Here is a 21,201-nt window from a genome sequence, read left to right on the forward strand (position 1 = left end):
TCACTACATCAGAATAAACTGTCATCCATTTTAGTATCAAAAACTTATCAAATTAACCTCAAATATTACTCAAAGTCCCCCTCTGGCGGCGAAGAAGTATAATACACCTAAACTAATAAAACCGGTGGTGTTCATGAGTTTATAAGACATATACTTTATACATTTGTCATAAATGACCTGCATTGATGAGACACACAGTGTGGATGAATGATCAGTAGTCGACAGGGTAAAAATAGCACTCCTAAAAGAAGATGCATTTTCCAGTTAGATACCAACTTGAAAGAGGGATCTTTAGCATAAAACCCACAAGGAAAACAGAGATTTGGCAAATAACATATAAAGAGAGGCTGACTTGACACCAAACCAACAACAGTAGTTACTAAAACATAAATTGCTAATGTGTGATTTAAAACGTGGATTTAATGATGTAATGTCAATTTTATACATTTCTATCCCATGACCACTCAATTTTCAAATTCTCCATAAATCTGCTGTGGATTACCCAGAATCCTATACCTTTATCACACGAGCGGGGCAGCGGTCTAAGGCACTGTTCTTAAATGAATTGCCTAGTTAAATAGAGGATACAAATATTTTACACATGTAACTTCGTTACACCGTTACACTGGCAAACAAACTCAGTAGCACAGAGAAGATCATCCATATGACGTTGAGAAATACTGCATTGTGTGTAGTTTGGAAGAGTCACAAAATAAGTTAATAAATATGTAATAACGCAAAAACATAACTGTTTGTTCTTATAGGTAAACATATCGTGATTACAATTAGCTTACTACGTCTTTAACCACACTGTATTGTTACACTGGTGAGTAAAAACTCCTGCTTCGTACACTTTAACTTGTTGTCTGAAGATAAAATGTACATTTTACTCAACTGCGTTACCCACTCCAGTCAGCAGATGGCGGTCTGGGAATTTATGGTTATGCTGCTGGTGTGACGTATAATGTAGTGGACGGAACGCTTCTTTCAACAGCAGCAACAGTTCGTCAGACACCTCGGTAGCTTGCTAGACAAATAGCCGAACCAATAAAGATCTTTAGACGCTTTAGTGTATATTAGCCACTGTGTTTTAAACCCACTTCTGTCGTCTAGTTAGTTATCCGATTTAATTTCATATTTATGGTGTTGTTGTTATTAGTCAGCTAGCGGGCTGGTTAAGTTAGCATTAGCCTAGCTAACATCCCCGACCATGCAGTCACCAAGCTACTCTCCTTCTAATGAAGATAAGGATATCACAGTAAATCAAGAAGTAGAGAGTGGGGCCGTTACTGTGAAAGAAGAGGAGGACACGTTCAGAGTGAAAGACGAGGAAGATATCACAGTAAATCAAGAAGTAGGGAGTGGGGCCGTTACTGTGAAAGAAGAGGAGGACGCGTTCAGAGTGAAAGACGAGGAAGATATCACAGTAAAACAAGAAGTAGAGAGTGGGGCCTTTGCTGTGAAAGAAGAGGAGGACGCGTTCAGAGTGAAAGAGGAGGTCACAGTAAAAGGAGAGGAAGATGCAGTTTATGGCGTGAAAGAGGAGGGGGAGGAGATTACTTTTACATCGAAAAAGGAGGAGGAAGAAGAGGAGGAACCTGGATATCTGGGCCCGGTTTCCCAAACGCATCTTAAGGCATCCAATGGTTCTAACGATGAATTTAGCCGTAAGATGGTTTTGAGAAACCGTTCCCTGATTAACACTGGTAAGTACTGTCTTAACAACAGAGGCACAAACTCTGCAGTTGAACTGATGTTTGGTGTTAAGGTGGAAATCTGCAATTGTTACATCCATATTGTGACTTTTAAATTATTTATTTACAGCCATTGATTCTTTAAGAATATAACACATGCCTCATGAGCTGAGTTCAACTGTTGTACCCCATCAGAACCCTAAATAAGCTTTTTTTACTATAATGTTTAGAAACAATGTAAATCAACACTGTATAGCAGTTAAGAACAAATTATTATTTTCAATAACGGACTAGGAACAGTGGGTTAATTGACAGATTTGTACCATGTCAGCTCGGGGATATGAACTTGTCCAACGCTCTAACCACTAGGCTAGCCTGCCGCCTCAACATGGTTAAAACTATAATGTTGATATCATGGATGGTCAGTCCTTGCATCCATAGGTCTGTCTGTAGTTACATTTCTCCAACCCCATAATCTTTTATTACCAAAATAGTGGTGGAATGACAGATTTGTTATTGTTTGTACTGCAAATTACTGGGTTTTGTGTTTTTTTTAAACAGCAACAAAATGGCTGCCCAGAGACTTGGTTAACCGCTGAGGGATGGGGGAAGGAGAAGTGTAACCACTCTCAAATCAAATCAAATCAAATTTTATTTGTCACATACACATGGTTAGCAGATGTTAATGCGAGTGTAGCGAAATGCTTGTGCTTCTAGTTCCGACAATGCAGTAATAACCAACAAGTAATCTAACTAACAATTCCAAAACTACTGTCTTGTACACAGTGTGAGGGGATAAAGAATATGTACATAAGGATATATGAATGAGTGATGGTACAGAGCAGCATAGGCAGATACAGTAGATTGTATCGAGTACAGTATATACATATGAGATGAGTATGTAAACAAAGTGGCATAGTTAAAGTGGCTAGTGATACATGTATTACATAAGGATACAGTCGATGATATAGAGTACAGTATATACGTATGCCTATGAGATGAATAATGTAGGGTGAGTAACATTATATAAGGTAGCATTGGTTAAAGTGGCTAGTGATATATTTACATCATTTCCCATCAATTCCCATTATTAAAGTGGCTGGAGTTGAGTCAGTGTCAGTGTGCTGGCAGCAGCCACTCAATGTTAGTGGTGGCTGTTTAACAGTCTGATAGCCTTGAGATAGAAGCTGTTTTTCAGTCTCTCGGTCCTAGCTTTGATGCACCTGTACTGACCTCACCTTCTGGATGATAGCGGGGTGAACAGGCAGTGGCTCGGGTGGTTGATGTCCTTCAAATTCATAGAGAACGATATTGTAGAAACCTTAACCCAACACCTAGCGACCTCGTCAAGAAGTTCAGACATCTTGGCGTAACAGTTAAAAGGTGTTAACTTGACAGTCGCTGGACCCAGTTCAGCGAGTTCAGCTCAGGGCCTCTCCCTGAATTCACTACACTATGAATACAAGGACTGGCCATCCATGAGGTCATAATGATAATTTAACCAGTTTTCTAGGCTATATAGTATATTCTAGAATTCATCCATGAGGTCATAATGATAGTTTAACCAGGTTTCTAGGCTATATAGTATATTCTCTCATTTTGTCTGTCACAGTTGAAGTGTACCTATGATGAAAATTACAGGTCTCTCATATTTTTAAGTGGGAGAACTTGCGCAATTGGTGGCTGACTAAATACTTTTTTTGACCCACAGTATGTCATGCAACAACAACCAAAGTGCTTCTTCGTTCATTACAGGTATATTTGTTGTTAGGTGAAGTTGTGGGCCAATATGGATAACAGTGTACAAACCCTCATTGTCAGGTTGATGGAAAAGCCAAAAAGCATTTTACTGGTTGAAGTGTTTTTTGATTTGCAATGACGACACAAACATTATATTAAGCAGGACATTCAAACGATCCTTACAATTAACACCCAAAGTACTGTGAAATGCTCTCATAAGCAACCTGGAAATGGAGGTTACTTCCCTGAGTTTTCCCCCATTCACATTCAGAATACATTGTGAAAAACTAAAATCTTTGCTCACCATTTTTGCTCCTGGCAGATATACTACATCCATAACTAGCCGTTTCCTCATTACCAGATATACTACATCCATAACTAGTGGTTTCCTCATTACCAGATATACTACATCCATAACTAGTGGTTTCCTCATTACCAGATATACTACATCCATAACTAGTGGTTTCCTCATTACCAGATATACTACATCCATAACTAGTGGTTTCCTCATTAGCAGATATACTACATCCATAACTAGTGGTTTCCTCATTACCAGATATACTACATCCATAACTAGTGGTTTCCTCATGACCAGATATACTACATCCATAACTAGTGGTTTCCTCATTACCAGATATACTACATCCATAACTAGTGGTTTCCTCATTACCAGATATACTACATCCATAACTAGTGGTTTCCTCATTACCAGTGTCACGGTGCTGACTTTTGCCTAATACCTGCAGCAAATGCCTCTACCCCGTCTTCTGGCTGGGCAGAGTACTTTAGGATTTTAGTTACTGCGGTGTAACAAGGGCCTAGCCGTGCGGCCCTACCAACCCTTCTATTTCTTCGTAATGGCCCTTCGCGTGAGTTGGGTTTGTTCCTTCGTTCACGTTGTCACTCCCTTATTTTCCGGTCTAGAATGAGGTCTTGGATAGATATACTCCTATTTAAATATTCTGAGTGTTATGGATTCCTCCTATAATTCCTTACCTTCAAGTCTCTTTTACCTATGTACAGTGCCTTGCGAAAGTATTCGGCCCCCTTGAACTTTGCGACCTTTTGCCACATTTCAGGCTTCAAACATAAAGATATAAAACTGTATTTTTTTTGTGAAGAATCAACAACAAGTGGGACACAATCATGAAGTGGAACGACATTTACTGGATATTTCAAACTTTTTTAACAAATCAAAAACTGAAAAATTGGGCGTGCAAAATTATTCAGCCCCTTTACTTTCAGTGCAGCAAACTCTCTCCAGAAGTTCAGTGAGGATCTCTGAATGATCCAATGTTGACCTAAATGACTAATGATGATAAATACAATCCACCTGTGTGTAATCAAGTCTCCGTATAAATGCACCTGCACTGTGATAGTCTCAGAGGTCCGTTAAAAGCGCAGAGAGCATCATGAACAACGAGGAACACACCAGGCAGGTCTGAGATACTGTTGTGAAGAAGTTTAAAGCCGGATTTGGATACAAAAAGATTTCCCGAGCTTTAAACATCCCAAGGAGCACTGTGCAAGCGATAATATTGAAATGGATCAGACCACTGTATCAGACCACTGCAAATCTACCAAGACCTGGCCGTCCCTCTAAACTTTCAGCTCATACAAGGAGAAGACTGATCAGAGATGCAGCCAAGAGGCCCATGTTCACTCTGGATGAACTGCAGAGATCTACAGCTGAGGTGGGAGACTCTGTCCATAGGACAACAATCAGTCGTATATTGCACAAATCTGGCCTTTATGGAAGAGTGGCAAGAAGAAAGCCATTTCTTAAAGATATCCATAAAAAGTGTCGTTTAAAGTTTGCCACAAGCCACCTGGGAGACACACCAAACATGTGGAAGAAGGTGCTCTGGTCAGATTAAACCAAAATTGAACTTTTTGGCAACAATGCAAAACGTTATGTTTGGCGTAAAAGCAACACAGCTCATCACCCTGAACACACCATCCCCACTGTCAAACATGGTGGTGGCAGCATCATGGTTTGGCCTGCTTTTCTTCAGCATGGACAGGGAAGATGGTTAAAATTGATGGGAAGATGGATGGAGCCAAATACAGGACCATTCTGGAAGAAAACCTGATGGAGTCTGCAAAAGACCTGAGACTGGGACGGAGATTTGTCTTCCAACAAGACAATGATCCAAAACATAAAGAAAATCTACAATGGAATGGTTCAAAAATAAACATATCCAGGTGTTAGAATGGCCAAGTCAAAGTCCAGACCTGAATCCAATCGAGAATCTGTGGAAAGAACTGAAAACTGCTCTTCACAAATGCTCTCCATCCAACCTCACTGAGCTCGAGCTGTTTTGCAAGGAGGAATGGGAAAAAATGTCAGTCTCTCGATGTGCAAAACTGATAGAGACATACCCTAAGCGACTTACAGCTGTAATCGCAGCAAAAGGTGGCGCTACAAAGTATTAACTTAAGGGGGCTGAATAATTTTGCACGCCCAATTTTTCAGTTTTTGATTTGTTAAAAAAGTTTGAAATATCCAATAAATGTCGTTCCACTTCATGATTGTGTCCCACTTGTTGTTGATTCTTCACAAAAAAATACAGTTTTATATCTTTATGTTTGAAGCCTGAAATGTGGCAAAAGGTCGCAAAGTTCAAGGGGGCCGAATACTTTCGCAAGGCACTGTATATATCAATACCTAATAACTTCTTCTATTGATTATTATGCTCGTCAGCTAGTAGTCACTTGGAAACTAGTATTGTTATATATTTTGACTCTCCTAAAAATATATTATTGTCCACACAATTACATTTTTTAATTTTACCTTTATTTTACTAGGCAAGTCAGTTAAGAACAAATTCTTAATTTCAATGATGGCCTAGGAACAGATTTGTACCTTGTCAGCTCGGGGATTCGAACTTGCAACCTTTCAGGTTACTAGTCCAATGCTCTAACCACAAGGCTACCCTGCCGCCCCAAATATTCTTTAGTGCAATCACTTTAACCTATAACCAGGGTCACTTTCTGTTCAGTGAGAGTGTTAAAGGCGTTTGCTCTCCAGATCGTTAATCTGGCCTAGTTGTCAAAGTTTCAAGCTTTTATTAAATCACTGTTTTTTGTCTTATACACATTATTACAATTCAATGGTTCTACAGTTTCCTAATACATCAATAATGCTCAATCAATCCTTAATGCTTTACGCTATGCCAGATAATATTGCAAAACTTTAAATGCGTTAACACTTCTAACAATATTGACTAAATAGCAAAAATAGTTCAATTACCTTTAATGCTCCGCCCCTTGGTCACTTTCCTGTAATTGGTATTCTCACAGCACTAACGCTAGATTCCGAATTCCAATATCTCTATACACTTCCAACTCTGTGTCAATATATTGTAACCGGTACTTGGCTGTTTCCTTGTATTGCTAATCACATCTGTACCTGATGTCTCACTGTGTGACTGCCGCTTTGTCTGTGATCAAGAGGTGTCTAGACCCCTGTGTTTCGGAGACTCAGTTTCGGGTTCACAAAGTTCAACCAAGTAGCTTCAGATAGTGATCCAATAAGTACTTAGGCAAAATTATCCGGTTCTCAAATGTTGTTCTCGTCTAACAAGCGTATAGTGCAATAGTAAATTTACCTATGATGACTCTCCATATGAAGTCTGTCTCATATGTCAGTGAGGATCATGCCTCTCTTATGATCTCTGCTCTCTTTATATACCTTTTTACAGGGGAAGTTCGGAAGTTTCTGGAGCTGTGGCTAAACCACACTTTCACACTGACACTGCCCTGCTGCTTGCACCGGCCGCTTACTCAGGGACTGTAGATTGCTTACACTGAGTGCTAACTTGGGGACTGTAGATTGCTTACACTGAGTGCTTACTCGGGGACTGTAGATTGCTTACACTGAGTGCTTACACTGGGACTGTAGATTGCTTACACTGAGTGCTAACTCGGGGACTGTAGATTGCTTACACTGAGTGCTTACACTGGGACGGTAGATTGCTTATTACGTCATCTTAGACCTGTGTCTAAATGGAAGCTTCTTATTCTAAATCTAGGTCATGCACTACTAACTCCCATTCTGCTGCTTCCGTGTTACTGTTGGCTGATTCTACTTAATGATTCCAGCTGGTTGTTTCTACCACTTGAGGCGGCGTAGGTGGCATGTCAAGCGTCAGCTGGGAGAAGTCTATGATAGGTATCTCCTCTGCTTCCCCCTGTTGTCCAGTTTCTGCAGGTGTGGTCCATGGTTCCATGAGGTCCCGTGAATGCCCTGTGTTGCTGTCCCCATTGCTTGATGGAGTGGGCAGATTATTTTAATTCATCTTGTCACACCAGATATACGACATCCATAACTAGTGGTTTCCTCATTAGCATGGAGGAGTTTATGCAATCAAATTGCTATAGAAAACACAAAGGGGCCTGTATTGTAGACCAAAAGTCTTCTACCACACTGCTTAGAGTTTCAACAACATGAATAACTTATTTCTAGTCTACAATCTTAGATGCTACTACTAATGTGAAAACAAGACAACATATGACTTCTTGCTCATTTTAAGACAATTTTAACATTCATTACAGACGTCAATTGTTGTACAACATCATGGCTATGCTGTTGGCATCAACCTTTACCCTGGATTATCGCTGTTGTGGGCCTTTAATCATCTGTCTGACTTTGTTGTTCACACAGGAGAGAGACGTGACTATCGTGGATCCTCTGGGGAGCCTCAACAACCTCATGATGCTGAGGAGACAGAGAAGAGTCTCTCCAGATCAGAACACCTCAATAAACACCCACAGAGACCCACAGGGAAGATAACTCACTGCTGCTCTGACTGTGGGAAGAGATTCACATCATCAGGCATTAAAATTCATCAGAGAACACACACAGGAGAGAAACCTTACAGCTGTGCTCAATGTGGGAAGAGATTTACTAAATCTGGAGATCTGACAGTGCACAAGAGAATACACACAGGAGAGAAACCTTATAGCTGTGATCAATGTGGGAAGAGATTTGCTACATCTGGCAAACTGACTTCACACCAGAGAACACACACAGGAGAGAAACCTTATAGCTGTGATCAATGTGGGAAGAGATTTACTTCATCTGGAGATCTGACAGTGCACAAGAGATTACACACAGGAGAGAAACCTTATAGCTGTGATCAATGTGGGAAGAGTTTTGTTCAAACTTGCCATCTGACTCTACACCAGAGAACACACACAGGAGAGAAACCTTATAGCTGTGATCAATGCGGGAAGAGTTTTACTTCATCTGGCAGTCTGACTCTACACCAGAGAACACACACAGGAGAGAAACCTTATAGCTGTGATCAATGTGGGAAGAGATTTACTTCATCTGGAGATCTGACAGTGCACAAGAGAATACACACGGGAGAGAAACCTTATAGCTGTGATCAATGTGGGAAGAGATTTGCTACATCTGTCAAACTGACTCTACACCAGAGAACACACACAGGAGAGAAACCTTATAGCTGTGATCAATGTGGGAAGAGATTTACTTCATCTGGAGATCTGACAGTGCACAAGAGAATACACACGGGAGAGAAACCTTATAGCTGTGACCAATGTGGGAAGAGATTTGCTACATCTGTCAAACTGACTCTACACCAGAGAACACACACAGGAGAGAAATCTTATAGCTGTGATCAATGTGGAAAGAGATTTACTTCATCTGGAGATCTGACAGTGCACAAGAGAATACACACGGGAGAGAAACCTTATAGCTGTGATCAATGTGGGAAGAGATTTGCTACATCTAGGAGCCTGACTCTACACCAGAGAACACACACAGGAGAGAAACCTTTTAGCTGTGCTCAATGTGGGAAGAGTTTTACTGCATCTAGCTCTCTGACTTCACACCAGAGAACACACACAGGAGAGAAACCTTATAGCTGTGCTCAATGTGGGAAGAGATTTACTAAATCTGGCAAACTGACTCTACACCAGAGAACACACACAGGAGAGAAACCTTTTAGCTGTGATCAATGTGGGAAGAGATTTACTTCATCTGGAGACCTGACAGTGCATAAGAGAATACACACAGGAGAGAAACCTTATAGCTGTGATCATTGTGGGAAGAGTTTTGTTCAAACTTGCCATCTGACTCTACACCAGAGAACACATACAGGAGAGAAACCTTATAGCTGTGATCAATGCGGGAAGAGTTTTACTTCATCTGGCAGTCTGACTCTACACCAGAGAACACACACAGGAGAGAAACCTTATAGCTGTGATCAATGTGGGAAGAGATTTACTTCATCTGGAGATCTGACAGTGCACAAGAGAATACACACGGGAGAGAAACCTTATAGCTGTGATCAATGTGGGAAGAGATTTGCTACATCTGTCAAACTGACTCTACACCAGAGAACACACACAGGAGAGAAACCTTATAGCTGTGATCAATGTGGGAAGAGATTTACTTCATCTGGAGATCTGACAGTGCACAAGATAATACACACGGGAGAGAAACCTTATAACTGTGATCAGTGTGGGAAGAGATTTACTAAATCTGGCAAACTGACTCTACACCAGAGAACACACACAGAAGAGAAACCTTTTAGCTGTGATCAATGCGGGAAGAGTTTTACTTCATCTGGCAGTCTGACTCTACACCAGAGAACACACACAGGAGAGAAACCTTTTAGCTGTGCTCAATGTGGGAAGAGTTTTACTACATCTAGCCAGCTGACTTTGCACCAGAGAACACACACAGGACAGAATCCTTATAGCTGTACTCAATGTGGGAAGAGTTTTACTCAGTCAAACAGCCTGGTATCACATCAGAGAACACACACAGGAGAGAAATCTCATAGCTGTGATCAATGTGACAAGAGATACTCTGATAAAAGATCTCTGATTAAACATCAGAAAATACATGAAGGAGTTGTTTCATGATATCAATGAAATAATGTCACAATGTAGAATGTTTTAACATGGTAGTAGGAGTGTTCTAATGATGTCACAATGTAGAATGTTGTAACATTGTAGTAGGAGTGTTCTAATGATGTCACAATGTAGAATGTTTTAACATGGTAGTAGGAGTGTTCTAATGATGTCACAATGTAGAATGTTTTAACAGTTTATAAGGAGCTTGTTTTAAAAAGTAAAATGATTATTGTTGCACGTTTGTTTAAATTTTATGTTTTTCAATTTATCAAACTGTTAATGCATATTGGTTATTGATTTGGACACCCCAAAATGTCATTAAAAAGATGCCCGAAGTCCAATATATGTTCGGTTGAAAGTGAAAGTTGAGATGTCTGTTAATGCATATTGGTTATTGATTTGGACACCCCAAAATGTCATTAAAAAGATGCCCGAAGTCCAATATATGTTCGGTTATATTAACAAAGGGGTGAACATTTGGTTTTGATATTTCATATTTACAATTATGTAACATTTAGTAATCATAGTTATTCATGCAACCAACTGACAGTTGGAGGTGTGATGTAGTTAATGGAGATGGAGGTGTGTTCTAGTGGGTCTGGGCAAGTGTGATGTAGTTAATGGAGATGGAGGTGTGTTCTAGTGGGTCTGGGCAGGTGTGATGTAGTTAATGGAGATGGAGGTGTGTTCTAGTGGGTCTGGGCAGGTGTGATGTAGTTAATGGAGATGGAGGTGTGTTCTAGTGGGTCTGGGCAGGTGTGATGTAGTTAATGGAGATGGAGGTGTGTTCTAGTGGGTCGGGGCAGGTGTGATGTCGTTAATGGAGATGGAGGTGTGTTCTAGTGGGTCTGGGCAGGTGTGATGTCGTTAATGGAGATGGAGGTGTGTTCTAGTGGGTCTGGGCAGGTGTGATGTAGTTAATGGAGATGGAGGTGTGTTCTAGTGGGTCGGGCAGGTGTGATGTAGTTAATGGAGATGGAGGTGTGTTCTAGTGGGTCTGGGCAGGTGTGATGTAGTTAATGGAGATGGAGGTGTGTTCTAGTGGGTCTGGGCAGGTGTGATGTAGTTAATGGAGATGAAGGTGTGTTCTAGTGGGTCTGGGCAGGTGTGATGTAGTTAATGGAGATGGAGGTGTGTTCTAGTGGGTCTGGGCAGGTGTGATGTACTTCATGTTTGTATGATGTTCTCGTTTGTATGTTTTGTAATTGTTTATAAAAATATAAAATATTTTCCCAATGCAAAGTTACACCTTACTGTTCTATATTTGGAGTTATTACATTAAACCAATCAGAATTCAGGAGAATGCCAAAGTCAGGTGTGAATTAATATGGAGGCCCAGCCTATTCCCTATGATGTAAACTACAACCGAAATCATTTAAAATGTAGAACTTTAAATTAAACTAATCGTTTGCTCTCATGACTTGAGTGTTTAAAGTAAACCAACGTTTTGGAAAAACAAAACACCTTCTAACCAAATATCAAAGAATGTTAGCTATATGCTCTTATCTTAGCCCGCCAGCAAACGTTAGCTATATGTAGCTATTTAGCCAACTAGCTATTAGCCTAAACGGCATAACCAACCAGCGCGGTTATGGTCAGCAGAGACCAACTACCGGAGACCAGTTAGAACCCAACTGGAAAATGTTACAAAACTCCCGTAGTCTAATTCACAGAAAACATGCTGAAAAGTAGTGATGGGGAAACAAAGCTTCCTGAAGCATTGGCTCTTTCCAGACAATTGTATCAACAACAAAAAAAAGGCCAACCAGCACCGAGACCATTTTGAACCAAACTAACAAAACTGAAACGTGTTTGCAGATCAAAAGATCAGAGACATAGAGAATGATGGGAGAAAATTCATCTTCAAAAGTCATTGATCAATGCTGATAAAGGGACACACTGCATAAATAATAATGAGTCGTTATTTATGATGTAAGGTGATTTGAAGATCAGTCAGTTGGCAGTCGCCTGCAGTGTCAAACAAGCACAATACCAAACCAATCAGGTGGTTGTTCGATGAAACGAAGCCTCAGACGTCATTGATCACGTGCTGCTGATAAAGTGATACAGGCATCAGCACACTGCTTTGAAGTTTACTGCTGAGCGATTTGGACGCGTGCCTCGTACCTCCGGTATCAAACGTAACATCCCCATTGAAAAGTTGACAAAACAAAAAGGAGCAAGCAGGTTGATTTCCTCTGTCGTTTTGATCCCACGGCAAGAAAGCACCGGAGCCTACCGTGCTAACGCGTTCCACACAGTTCATATGAGATGAAGCTTGAGCTCGATATCAACCTATCGAGCTAGTGTGACCTTCCTGGTCTCTCAAGTCAGTGAGTCAACACAGGAAGGTGCAATGGATGGATAGTTCATTTATTTCCAAAGCTGCAATGATGGGACACACACAGTCTGGATGAATGATCAGTAGTGACGGGATATAAATACCACTCCCACAGCAATTCTACATTAATCTGCCCTGTAATATACTAACAAAAAAAACAGTTGAAATGTCGATCAAAGTTATTGATCGTATAGTGGATTTAACAATTCCTACTAATTCCTCATTTACTATAATAAAAATAAATACATTATTTCCATGTGTCTTATATTCACTACATCAGAATAAACTGTCATCCATTTTAGTATCAAAAACTTATCAAATTAACCTCAAATATTACTCAAAGTCCCCCTCTGGCGGCGAAGAAGTATAATACACCTAAACTAATAAAACCGGTGGTGTTCATGAGTTTATAAGACATATACTTTATACATTTGTCATAAATGACCTGCATTGATGAGACACACAGTGTGGATGAATGATCAGTAGTCGACAGGGTAAAAATAGCACTCCTAAAAGAAGATGCATTTTCCAGTTAGATACCAACTTGAAAGAGGGATCTTTAGCATAAAACCCACAAGGAAAACAGAGATTTGGCAAATAACATATAAAGAGAGGCTGACTTGACACCAAACCAACAACAGTAGTTACTAAAACATAAATTGCTAATGTGTGATTTAAAACGTGGATTTAATGATGTAATGTCAATTTTATACATTTCTATCCCATGACCACTCAATTTTCAAATTCTCCATAAATCTGCTGTGGATTACCCAGAATCCTATACCTTTATCACACGAGCGGGGCAGCGGTCTAAGGCACTGTTCTTAAATGAATTGCCTAGTTAAATAGAGGATACAAATATTTTACACATGTAACTTCGTTACACCGTTACACTGGCAAACAAACTCAGTAGCACAGAGAAGATCATCCATATGACGTTGAGAAATACTGCATTGTGTGTAGTTTGGAAGAGTCACAAAATAAGTTAATAAATATGTAATAACGCAAAAACATAACTGTTTGTTCTTATAGGTAAACATATCGTGATTACAATTAGCTTACTACGTCTTTAACCACACTGTATTGTTACACTGGTGAGTTAAAACTCATGCTTCCTACACTTTAACTTGTTGTCTGAAGATAAAATGTACATTTTACTCAACTGCGTTACCCACTCCAGTCGGCAGATGGCGGTCTGGGAATTTAAGGTTATGCTGCTGGTGTGACGTATAATGTAGTGGACGGAACGCTTCTTTCATCAGCAGCAACAGTTAGTCAGACACCTCGGTAGCTTGCTAGACAAATAGCCGAACCAATAAAGATCTTTAGACGCTTTAGTGTATATTAGCCACTGTGTTTTAAACCCACTTCTGTCGTCTAGTTAGTTATCCGATTTAATGTCATATTTATGGTGTTGTTGTTATTAGTCAGCTAGCGGGCTGGTTAAGTTAGCATTAGCCTAGCTAACATCCCCGACCATGCAGTCACCAAGCTACTCTCCTTCTAATGAAGATAAGGATATCACAGTAAATCAAGAAGTAGAGAGTGGGGCCGTTACTGTGAAAGAAGAGGAGGACACGTTCAGAGTGAAAGACGAGGAAGATATCACAGTAAATCAAGAAGTAGGGAGTGGGGCCGTTACTGTGAAAGAAGAGGAGGACGCGTTCAGAGTGAAAGACGAGGAAGATATCACAGTAAAACAAGAAGTAGAGAGTGGGGCCTTTGCTGTGAAAGAAGAGGAGGACGCGTTCAGAGTGAAAGAGGAGGTCACAGTAAAAGGAGAGGAAGATGCAGTTTATGGCGTGAAAGAGGAGGGGGAGGAGATTACTTTTACATCGAAAAAGGAGGAGGAAGAAGAGGAGGAACCTGGATATCTGGGCCCGGTTTCCCAAACGCATCTTAAGGCATCCAATGGTTCTAACGATGAATTTAGCCGTAAGATGGTTTTGAGAAACCGTTCCCTGATTAACACTGGTAAGTACTGTCTTAACAACAGAGGCACAAACTCTGCAGTTGAACTGATGTTTGGTGTTAAGGTGGAAATCTGCAATTGTTACATCCATATTGTGACTTTTAAATTATTTATTTACAGCCATTGATTCTTTAAGAATATAACACATGCCTCATGAGCTGAGTTCAACTGTTGTACCCCATCAGAACCCTAAATAAGCTTTTTTTACTATAATGTTTAGAAACAATGTAAATCAACACTGTATAGCAGTTAAGAACAAATTATTATTTTCAATAACGGACTAGGAACAGTGGGTTAATTGACAGATTTGTACCATGTCAGCTCGGGGATATGAACTTGTCCAACGCTCTAACCACTAGGCTAGCCTGCCGCCTCAACATGGTTAAAACTATAATGTTGATATCATGGATGGTCAGTCCTTGCATCCATAGGTCTGTCTGTAGTTACATTTCTCCAACCCCATAATCTTTTATTACCAAAATAGTGGTGGAATGACAGATTTGTTATTGTTTGTACTGCAAATTACTGGGTTTTGTGTTTTTTTTAAACAGCAACAAAATGGCTGCCCAGAGACTTGGTTAACCGCTGAGGGATGGGGGAAGGAGAAGTGTAACCACTCTCAAATCAAATCAAATCAAATCAAATTTTATTTGTCACATACACATGGTTAGCAGATGTTAATGCGAGTGTAGCGAAATGCTTGTGCTTCTAGTTCCGACAATGCAGTAATAACCAACAAGTAATCTAACTAACAATTCCAAAACTACTGTCTTGTACACAGTGTGAGGGGATAAAGAATATGTACATAAGGATATATGAATGAGTGATGGTACAGAGCAGCATAGGCAGATACAGTAGATTGTATCGAGTACAGTATATACATATGAGATGAGTATGTAAACAAAGTGGCATAGTTAAAGTGGCTAGTGATACATGTATTACATAAGGATACAGTCGATGATATAGAGTACAGTATATACGTATGCCTATGAGATGAATAATGTAGGGTGAGTAACATTATATAAGGTAGCATTGGTTAAAGTGGCTAGTGATATATTTACATCATTTCCCATCAATTCCCATTATTAAAGTGGCTGGAGTTGAGTCAGTGTCAGTGTGCTGGCAGCAGCCACTCAATGTTAGTGGTGGCTGTTTAACAGTCTGATAGCCTTGAGATAGAAGCTGTTTTTCAGTCTCTCGGTCCTAGCTTTGATGCACCTGTACTGACCTCACCTTCTGGATGATAGCGGGGTGAACAGGCAGTGGCTCGGGTGGTTGATGTCCTTCAAATTCATAGAGAACGATATTGTAGAAACCTTAACCCAACACCTAGCGACCTCGTCAAGAAGTTCAGACATCTTGGCGTAACAGTTAAAAGGTGTTAACTTGACAGTCGCTGGACCCAGTTCAGCGAGTTCAGCTCAGGGCCTCTCCCTGAATTCACTACACTATGAATACAAGGACTGGCCATCCATGAGGTCATAATGATAATTTAACCAGTTTTCTAGGCTATATAGTATATTCTAGAATTCATCCATGAGGTCATAATGATAGTTTAACCAGGTTTCTAGGCTATATAGTATATTCTCTCATTTTGTCTGTCACAGTTGAAGTGTACCTATGATGAAAATTACAGGTCTCTCATATTTTTAAGTGGGAGAACTTGCGCAATTGGTGGCTGACTAAATACTTTTTTTGACCCACAGTATGTCATGCAACAACAACCAAAGTGCTTCTTCGTTCATTACAGGTATATTTGTTGTTAGGTGAAGTTGTGGGCCAATATGGATAACAGTGTACAAACCCTCATTGTCAGGTTGATGGAAAAGCCAAAAAGCATTTTACTGGTTGAAGTGTTTTTTGATTTGCAATGACGACACAAACATTATATTAAGCAGGACATTCAAACGATCCTTACAATTAACACCCAAAGTACTGTGAAATGCTCTCATAAGCAACCTGGAAATGGAGGTTACTTCCCTGAGTTTTCCCCCATTCACATTCAGAATACATTGTGAAAAACTAAAATCTTTGCTCACCATTTTTGCTCCTGGCAGATATACTACATCCATAACTAGCCGTTTCCTCATTACCAGATATACTACATCCATAACTAGTGGTTTCCTCATTACCAGATATACTACATCCATAACTAGTGGTTTCCTCATTACCAGATATACTACATCCATAACTAGTGGTTTCCTCATTACCAGATATACTACATCCATAACTAGTGGTTTCCTCATTAGCAGATATACTACATCCATAACTAGTGGTTTCCTCATTACCAGATATACTACATCCATAACTAGTGGTTTCCTCATGACCAGATATACTACATCCATAACTAGTGGTTTCCTCATTACCAGATATACTACATCCATAACTAGTGGTTTCCTCATTACCAGATATACTACATCCATAACTAGTGGTTTCCTCATTACCAGTGTCACGGTGCTGACTTTTGCCTAATGCCTGCAGCAAATGCCTCTACCCCGTCTTCTGGCTGGGCAGAGTACTTTAGGATTTTAGTTACTGCGGTGTAACAAGGGCCTAGCCGTGCGGCCCTACCAACCCTTCTATTTCTTCGTAATGGCCCTTCGCGTGAGTTGGGTTTGTTCCTTCGTTCACGTTGTCACTCCCTTATTTTCCGGTCTAGAATGAGGTCTTGGATAGATATACTCCTATTTAAATATTCTGAGTGTTATGGATTCCTCCTATAATTCCTTACCTTCAAGTCTCTTTTACCTATGTACAGTGCCTTGCGAAAGTATTCGGCCCCCTTGAACTTTGCGACCTTTTGCCACATTTCAGGCTTCAAACATAAAGATATAAAACTGTATTTTTTTTGTGAAGAATCAACAACAAGTGGGACACAATCATGAAGTGGAACGACATTTACTGGATATTTCAAACTTTTTTAACAAATCAAAAACTGAAAAATTGGGCGTGCAAAATTATTCAGCCCCTTTACTTTCAGTGCAGCAAACTCTCTCCAGAAGTTCAGTGAGGATCTCTGAATGATCCAATGTTGACCTAAATGACTAATGATGATAAATACAATCCACCTGTGTGTAATCAAGTCTCCGTATAAATGCACCTGCACTGTGATAGTCTCAGAGGTCCGTTAAAAGCGCAGAGAGCATCATGAACAACGAGGAACACACCAGGCAGGTCTGAGATACTGTTGTGAAGAAGTTTAAAGCCGGATTTGGATACAAAAAGATTTCCCGAGCTTTAAACATCCCAAGGAGCACTGTGCAAGCGATAATATTGAAATGGATCAGACCACTGTATCAGACCACTGCAAATCTACCAAGACCTGGCCGTCCCTCTAAACTTTCAGCTCATACAAGGAGAAGACTGATCAGAGATGCAGCCAAGAGGCCCATGTTCACTCTGGATGAACTGCAGAGATCTACAGCTGAGGTGGGAGACTCTGTCCATAGGACAACAATCAGTCGTATATTGCACAAATCTGGCCTTTATGGAAGAGTGGCAAGAAGAAAGCCATTTCTTAAAGATATCCATAAAAAGTGTCGTTTAAAGTTTGCCACAAGCCACCTGGGAGACACACCAAACATGTGGAAGAAGGTGCTCTGGTCAGATTAAACCAAAATTGAACTTTTTGGCAACAATGCAAAACGTTATGTTTGGCGTAAAAGCAACACAGCTCATCACCCTGAACACACCATCCCCACTGTCAAACATGGTGGTGGCAGCATCATGGTTTGGCCTGCTTTTCTTCAGCATGGACAGGGAAGATGGTTAAAATTGATGGGAAGATGGATGGAGCCAAATACAGGACCATTCTGGAAGAAAACCTGATGGAGTCTGCAAAAGACCTGAGACTGGGACGGAGATTTGTCTTCCAACAAGACAATGATCCAAAACATAAAGAAAATCTACAATGGAATGGTTCAAAAATAAACATATCCAGGTGTTAGAATGGCCAAGTCAAAGTCCAGACCTGAATCCAATCGAGAATCTGTGGAAAGAACTGAAAACTGCTCTTCACAAATGCTCTCCATCCAACCTCACTGAGCTCGAGCTGTTTTGCAAGGAGGAATGGGAAAAAATGTCAGTCTCTCGATGTGCAAAACTGATAGAGACACCCTAAGCGACTTACAGCTGTAATCGCAGCAAAAGGTGGCGCTACAAAGTATTAACTTAAGGGGGCTGAATAATTTTGCACGCCCAATTTTTCAGTTTTTGATTTGTTAAAAAAGTTTGAAATATCCAATAAATGTCGTTCCACTTCATGATTGTGTCCCATTTGTTGTTGATTCTTCACAAAAAAATACAGTTTTATATCTTTATGTTTGAAGCCTGAAATGTGGCAAAAGGTCGCAAAGTTCAAGGGGGCCGAATACTTTCGCAAGGCACTGTATATATCAATACCTAATAACTTCTTCTATTGATTATTATGCTCGTCAGCTAGTAGTCACTTGGAAACTAGTATTGTTATATATTTTGACTCTCCTAAAAATATATTATTGTCCACACAATTACATTTTTTAATTTTACCTTTATTTTACTAGGCAAGTCAGTTAAGAACAAATTCTTAATTTCAATGATGGCCTAGGAACAGATTTGTACCTTGTCAGCTCGGGGATTCGAACTTGCAACCTTTCAGGTTACTAGTCCAATGCTCTAACCACAAGGCTACCCTGCCGCCCCAAATATTCTTTAGTGCAATCACTTTAACCTATAACCAGGGTCACTTTCTGTTCAGTGAGAGTGTTAAAGGCGTTTGCTCTCCAGATCGTTAATCTGGCCTAGTTGTCAAAGTTTCAAGCTTTTATTAAATCACTGTTTTTTGTCTTATACACATTATTACAATTCAATGGTTCTACAGTTTCCTAATACATCAATAATGCTCAATCAATCCTTAATGCTTTACGCTATGCCAGATAATATTGCAAAACTTTAAATGCGTTAACACTTCTAACAATATTGACTAAATAGCAAAAATAGTTCAATTACCTTTAATGCTCCGCCCCTTGGTCACTTTCCTGTAATTGGTATTCTCACAGCACTAACGCTAGATTCCGAATTCCAATATCTCTATACACTTCCAACTCTGTGTCAATATATTGTAACCGGTACTTGGCTGTTTCCTTGTATTGCTAATCACATCTGTACCTGATGTCTCACTGTGTGACTGCCGCTTTGTCTGTGATCAAGAGGTGTCTAGACCCCTGTGTTTCGGAGACTCAGTTTCGGGTTCACAAAGTTCAACCAAGTAGCTTCAGATAGTGATCCAATAAGTACTTAGGCAAAATTATCCGGTTCTCAAATGTTGTTCTCGTCTAACAAGCGTATAGTGCAATAGTAAATTTACCTATGATGACTCTCCATATGAAGTCTGTCTCATATGTCAGTGAGGATCATGCCTCTCTTATGATCTCTGCTCTCTTTATATACCTTTTTACAGGGGAAGTTTGGAAGTTTCTGGAGCTGTGGCTAAACCACACTTTCACACTGACACTGCCCTGCTGCTTGCACCGGCCGCTTACTCAGGGACTGTAGATTGCTTACACTGAGTGCTAACTCGGGGACTGTAGATTGCTTACACTGAGTGCTTACTCGGGGACTGTAGATTGCTTACACTGAGTGCTTACACTGGGACTGTAGATTGCTTACACTGAGTGCTAACTCGGGGACTGTAGATTGCTTACACTGAGTGCTAACTCGGGGACTGTAGATTGCTTACACTGAGTGCTTACACTGGGACGGTAGATTGCTTATTACGTCATCTTAGACCTGTGTCTAAATGGAAGCTTCTTATTCTAAATCTAGGTCATGCACTACTAACTCCCATTCTGCTGCTTCCGTGTTACTGTTGGCTGATTCTACTTAATGATTCCAGCTGGTTGTTTCTACCACTTGAGGCGGCGTAGGTGGCATGTCAAGCGTCAGCTGGGAGAAGTCTATGATAGGTATCTCCTCTGCTTCCCCCTGTTGTCCAGTTTCTGCAGGTGTGGTCCATGGTTCCATGAGGTCCCGTGAATGCCCTGTGTTGCTGTCCCCATTGCTTGATGGAGTGGGCAGATTATTTTAATTCATCTTGTCACACCAGATATACGACATCCATAACTAGTGGTTTCCTCATTAGCATGGAGGAGTTTATGCAATCAAATTGCTATAGAAAACACAAAGGGGCCTGTATTGTAGACCAAAAGTCTTCTACCACACTGCTTAGAGTTTCAACAACATGAATAACTTATTTCTAGTCTACAATCTTAGATGCTACTACTAATGTGAAAACAAGACAACATATGACTTCTTGCTCATTTTAAGACAATTTTAACATTCATTACAGACGTCAATTGTTGTACAACATCATGGCTATGCTGTTGGCATCAACCTTTACCCTGGATTATCGCTGTTGTGGGCCTTTAATCATCTGTCTGACTTTGTTGTTCACACAGGAGAGAGACGTGACTATCGTGGATCCTCTGGGGAGCCTCAACAACCTCATGATGCTGAGGAGACAGAGAAGAGTCTCTCCAGATCAGAACACCTCAATAAACACCCACAGAGACCCACAGGGAAGATAACTC

At 40.3% G+C, this 21,201-nt stretch overlaps 2 protein-coding genes across 2 annotated transcripts; both read left to right on the forward strand.

The window, feature by feature from the left end:
• Nucleotides 1–956: 956 nt before the first annotated feature.
• Nucleotides 957–10,307, forward strand: LOC118938493 (zinc finger protein 2 homolog; the record flags this gene model as incomplete). Its single annotated transcript, XM_036942532.1, has 4 exons — nucleotides 957–1,706; nucleotides 8,101–8,172; nucleotides 8,221–8,691; nucleotides 9,112–10,307. Coding segments are annotated over exons 1-4 (2,235 nt in total), but the record flags the coding sequence as incomplete, so codon positions are not given.
• Nucleotides 10,308–13,898: 3,591 nt separating this feature from the next.
• Nucleotides 13,899–21,198, forward strand: LOC118938494 (RNA polymerase-associated protein LEO1-like). Its single transcript, XM_036942533.1, has 3 exons — nucleotides 13,899–14,637; nucleotides 21,070–21,141; nucleotides 21,182–21,198. The coding sequence occupies exons 1-3, from the start codon at nucleotides 14,142–14,144 to the stop codon at nucleotides 21,196–21,198; spliced, it is 585 nt and encodes a 194-aa protein (XP_036798428.1). The 5' UTR covers nucleotides 13,899–14,141.
• Nucleotides 21,199–21,201: the final 3 nt, after the last annotated feature.

Source organism: Oncorhynchus mykiss, chromosome 13 (assembly GCF_013265735.2).
Source record: "Oncorhynchus mykiss isolate Arlee chromosome 13, USDA_OmykA_1.1, whole genome shotgun sequence".
NCBI classification, from domain to species: Eukaryota; Metazoa; Chordata; class Actinopteri; order Salmoniformes; family Salmonidae; genus Oncorhynchus; species Oncorhynchus mykiss.

Coding starts and splice junctions, on each gene's coding strand:
- LOC118938494 (XM_036942533.1), top strand. CDS start 14,142: ATGCAGTCACCAAGCTACTCTCCTTCTAATGAAGATAAGGATATCACA. Junction 14,638..21,069: donor CCGTTCCCTGATTAACACTG/GTAAGTACTGTC, acceptor TTGTTCACACAG/GAGAGAGACGTGACTATCGT.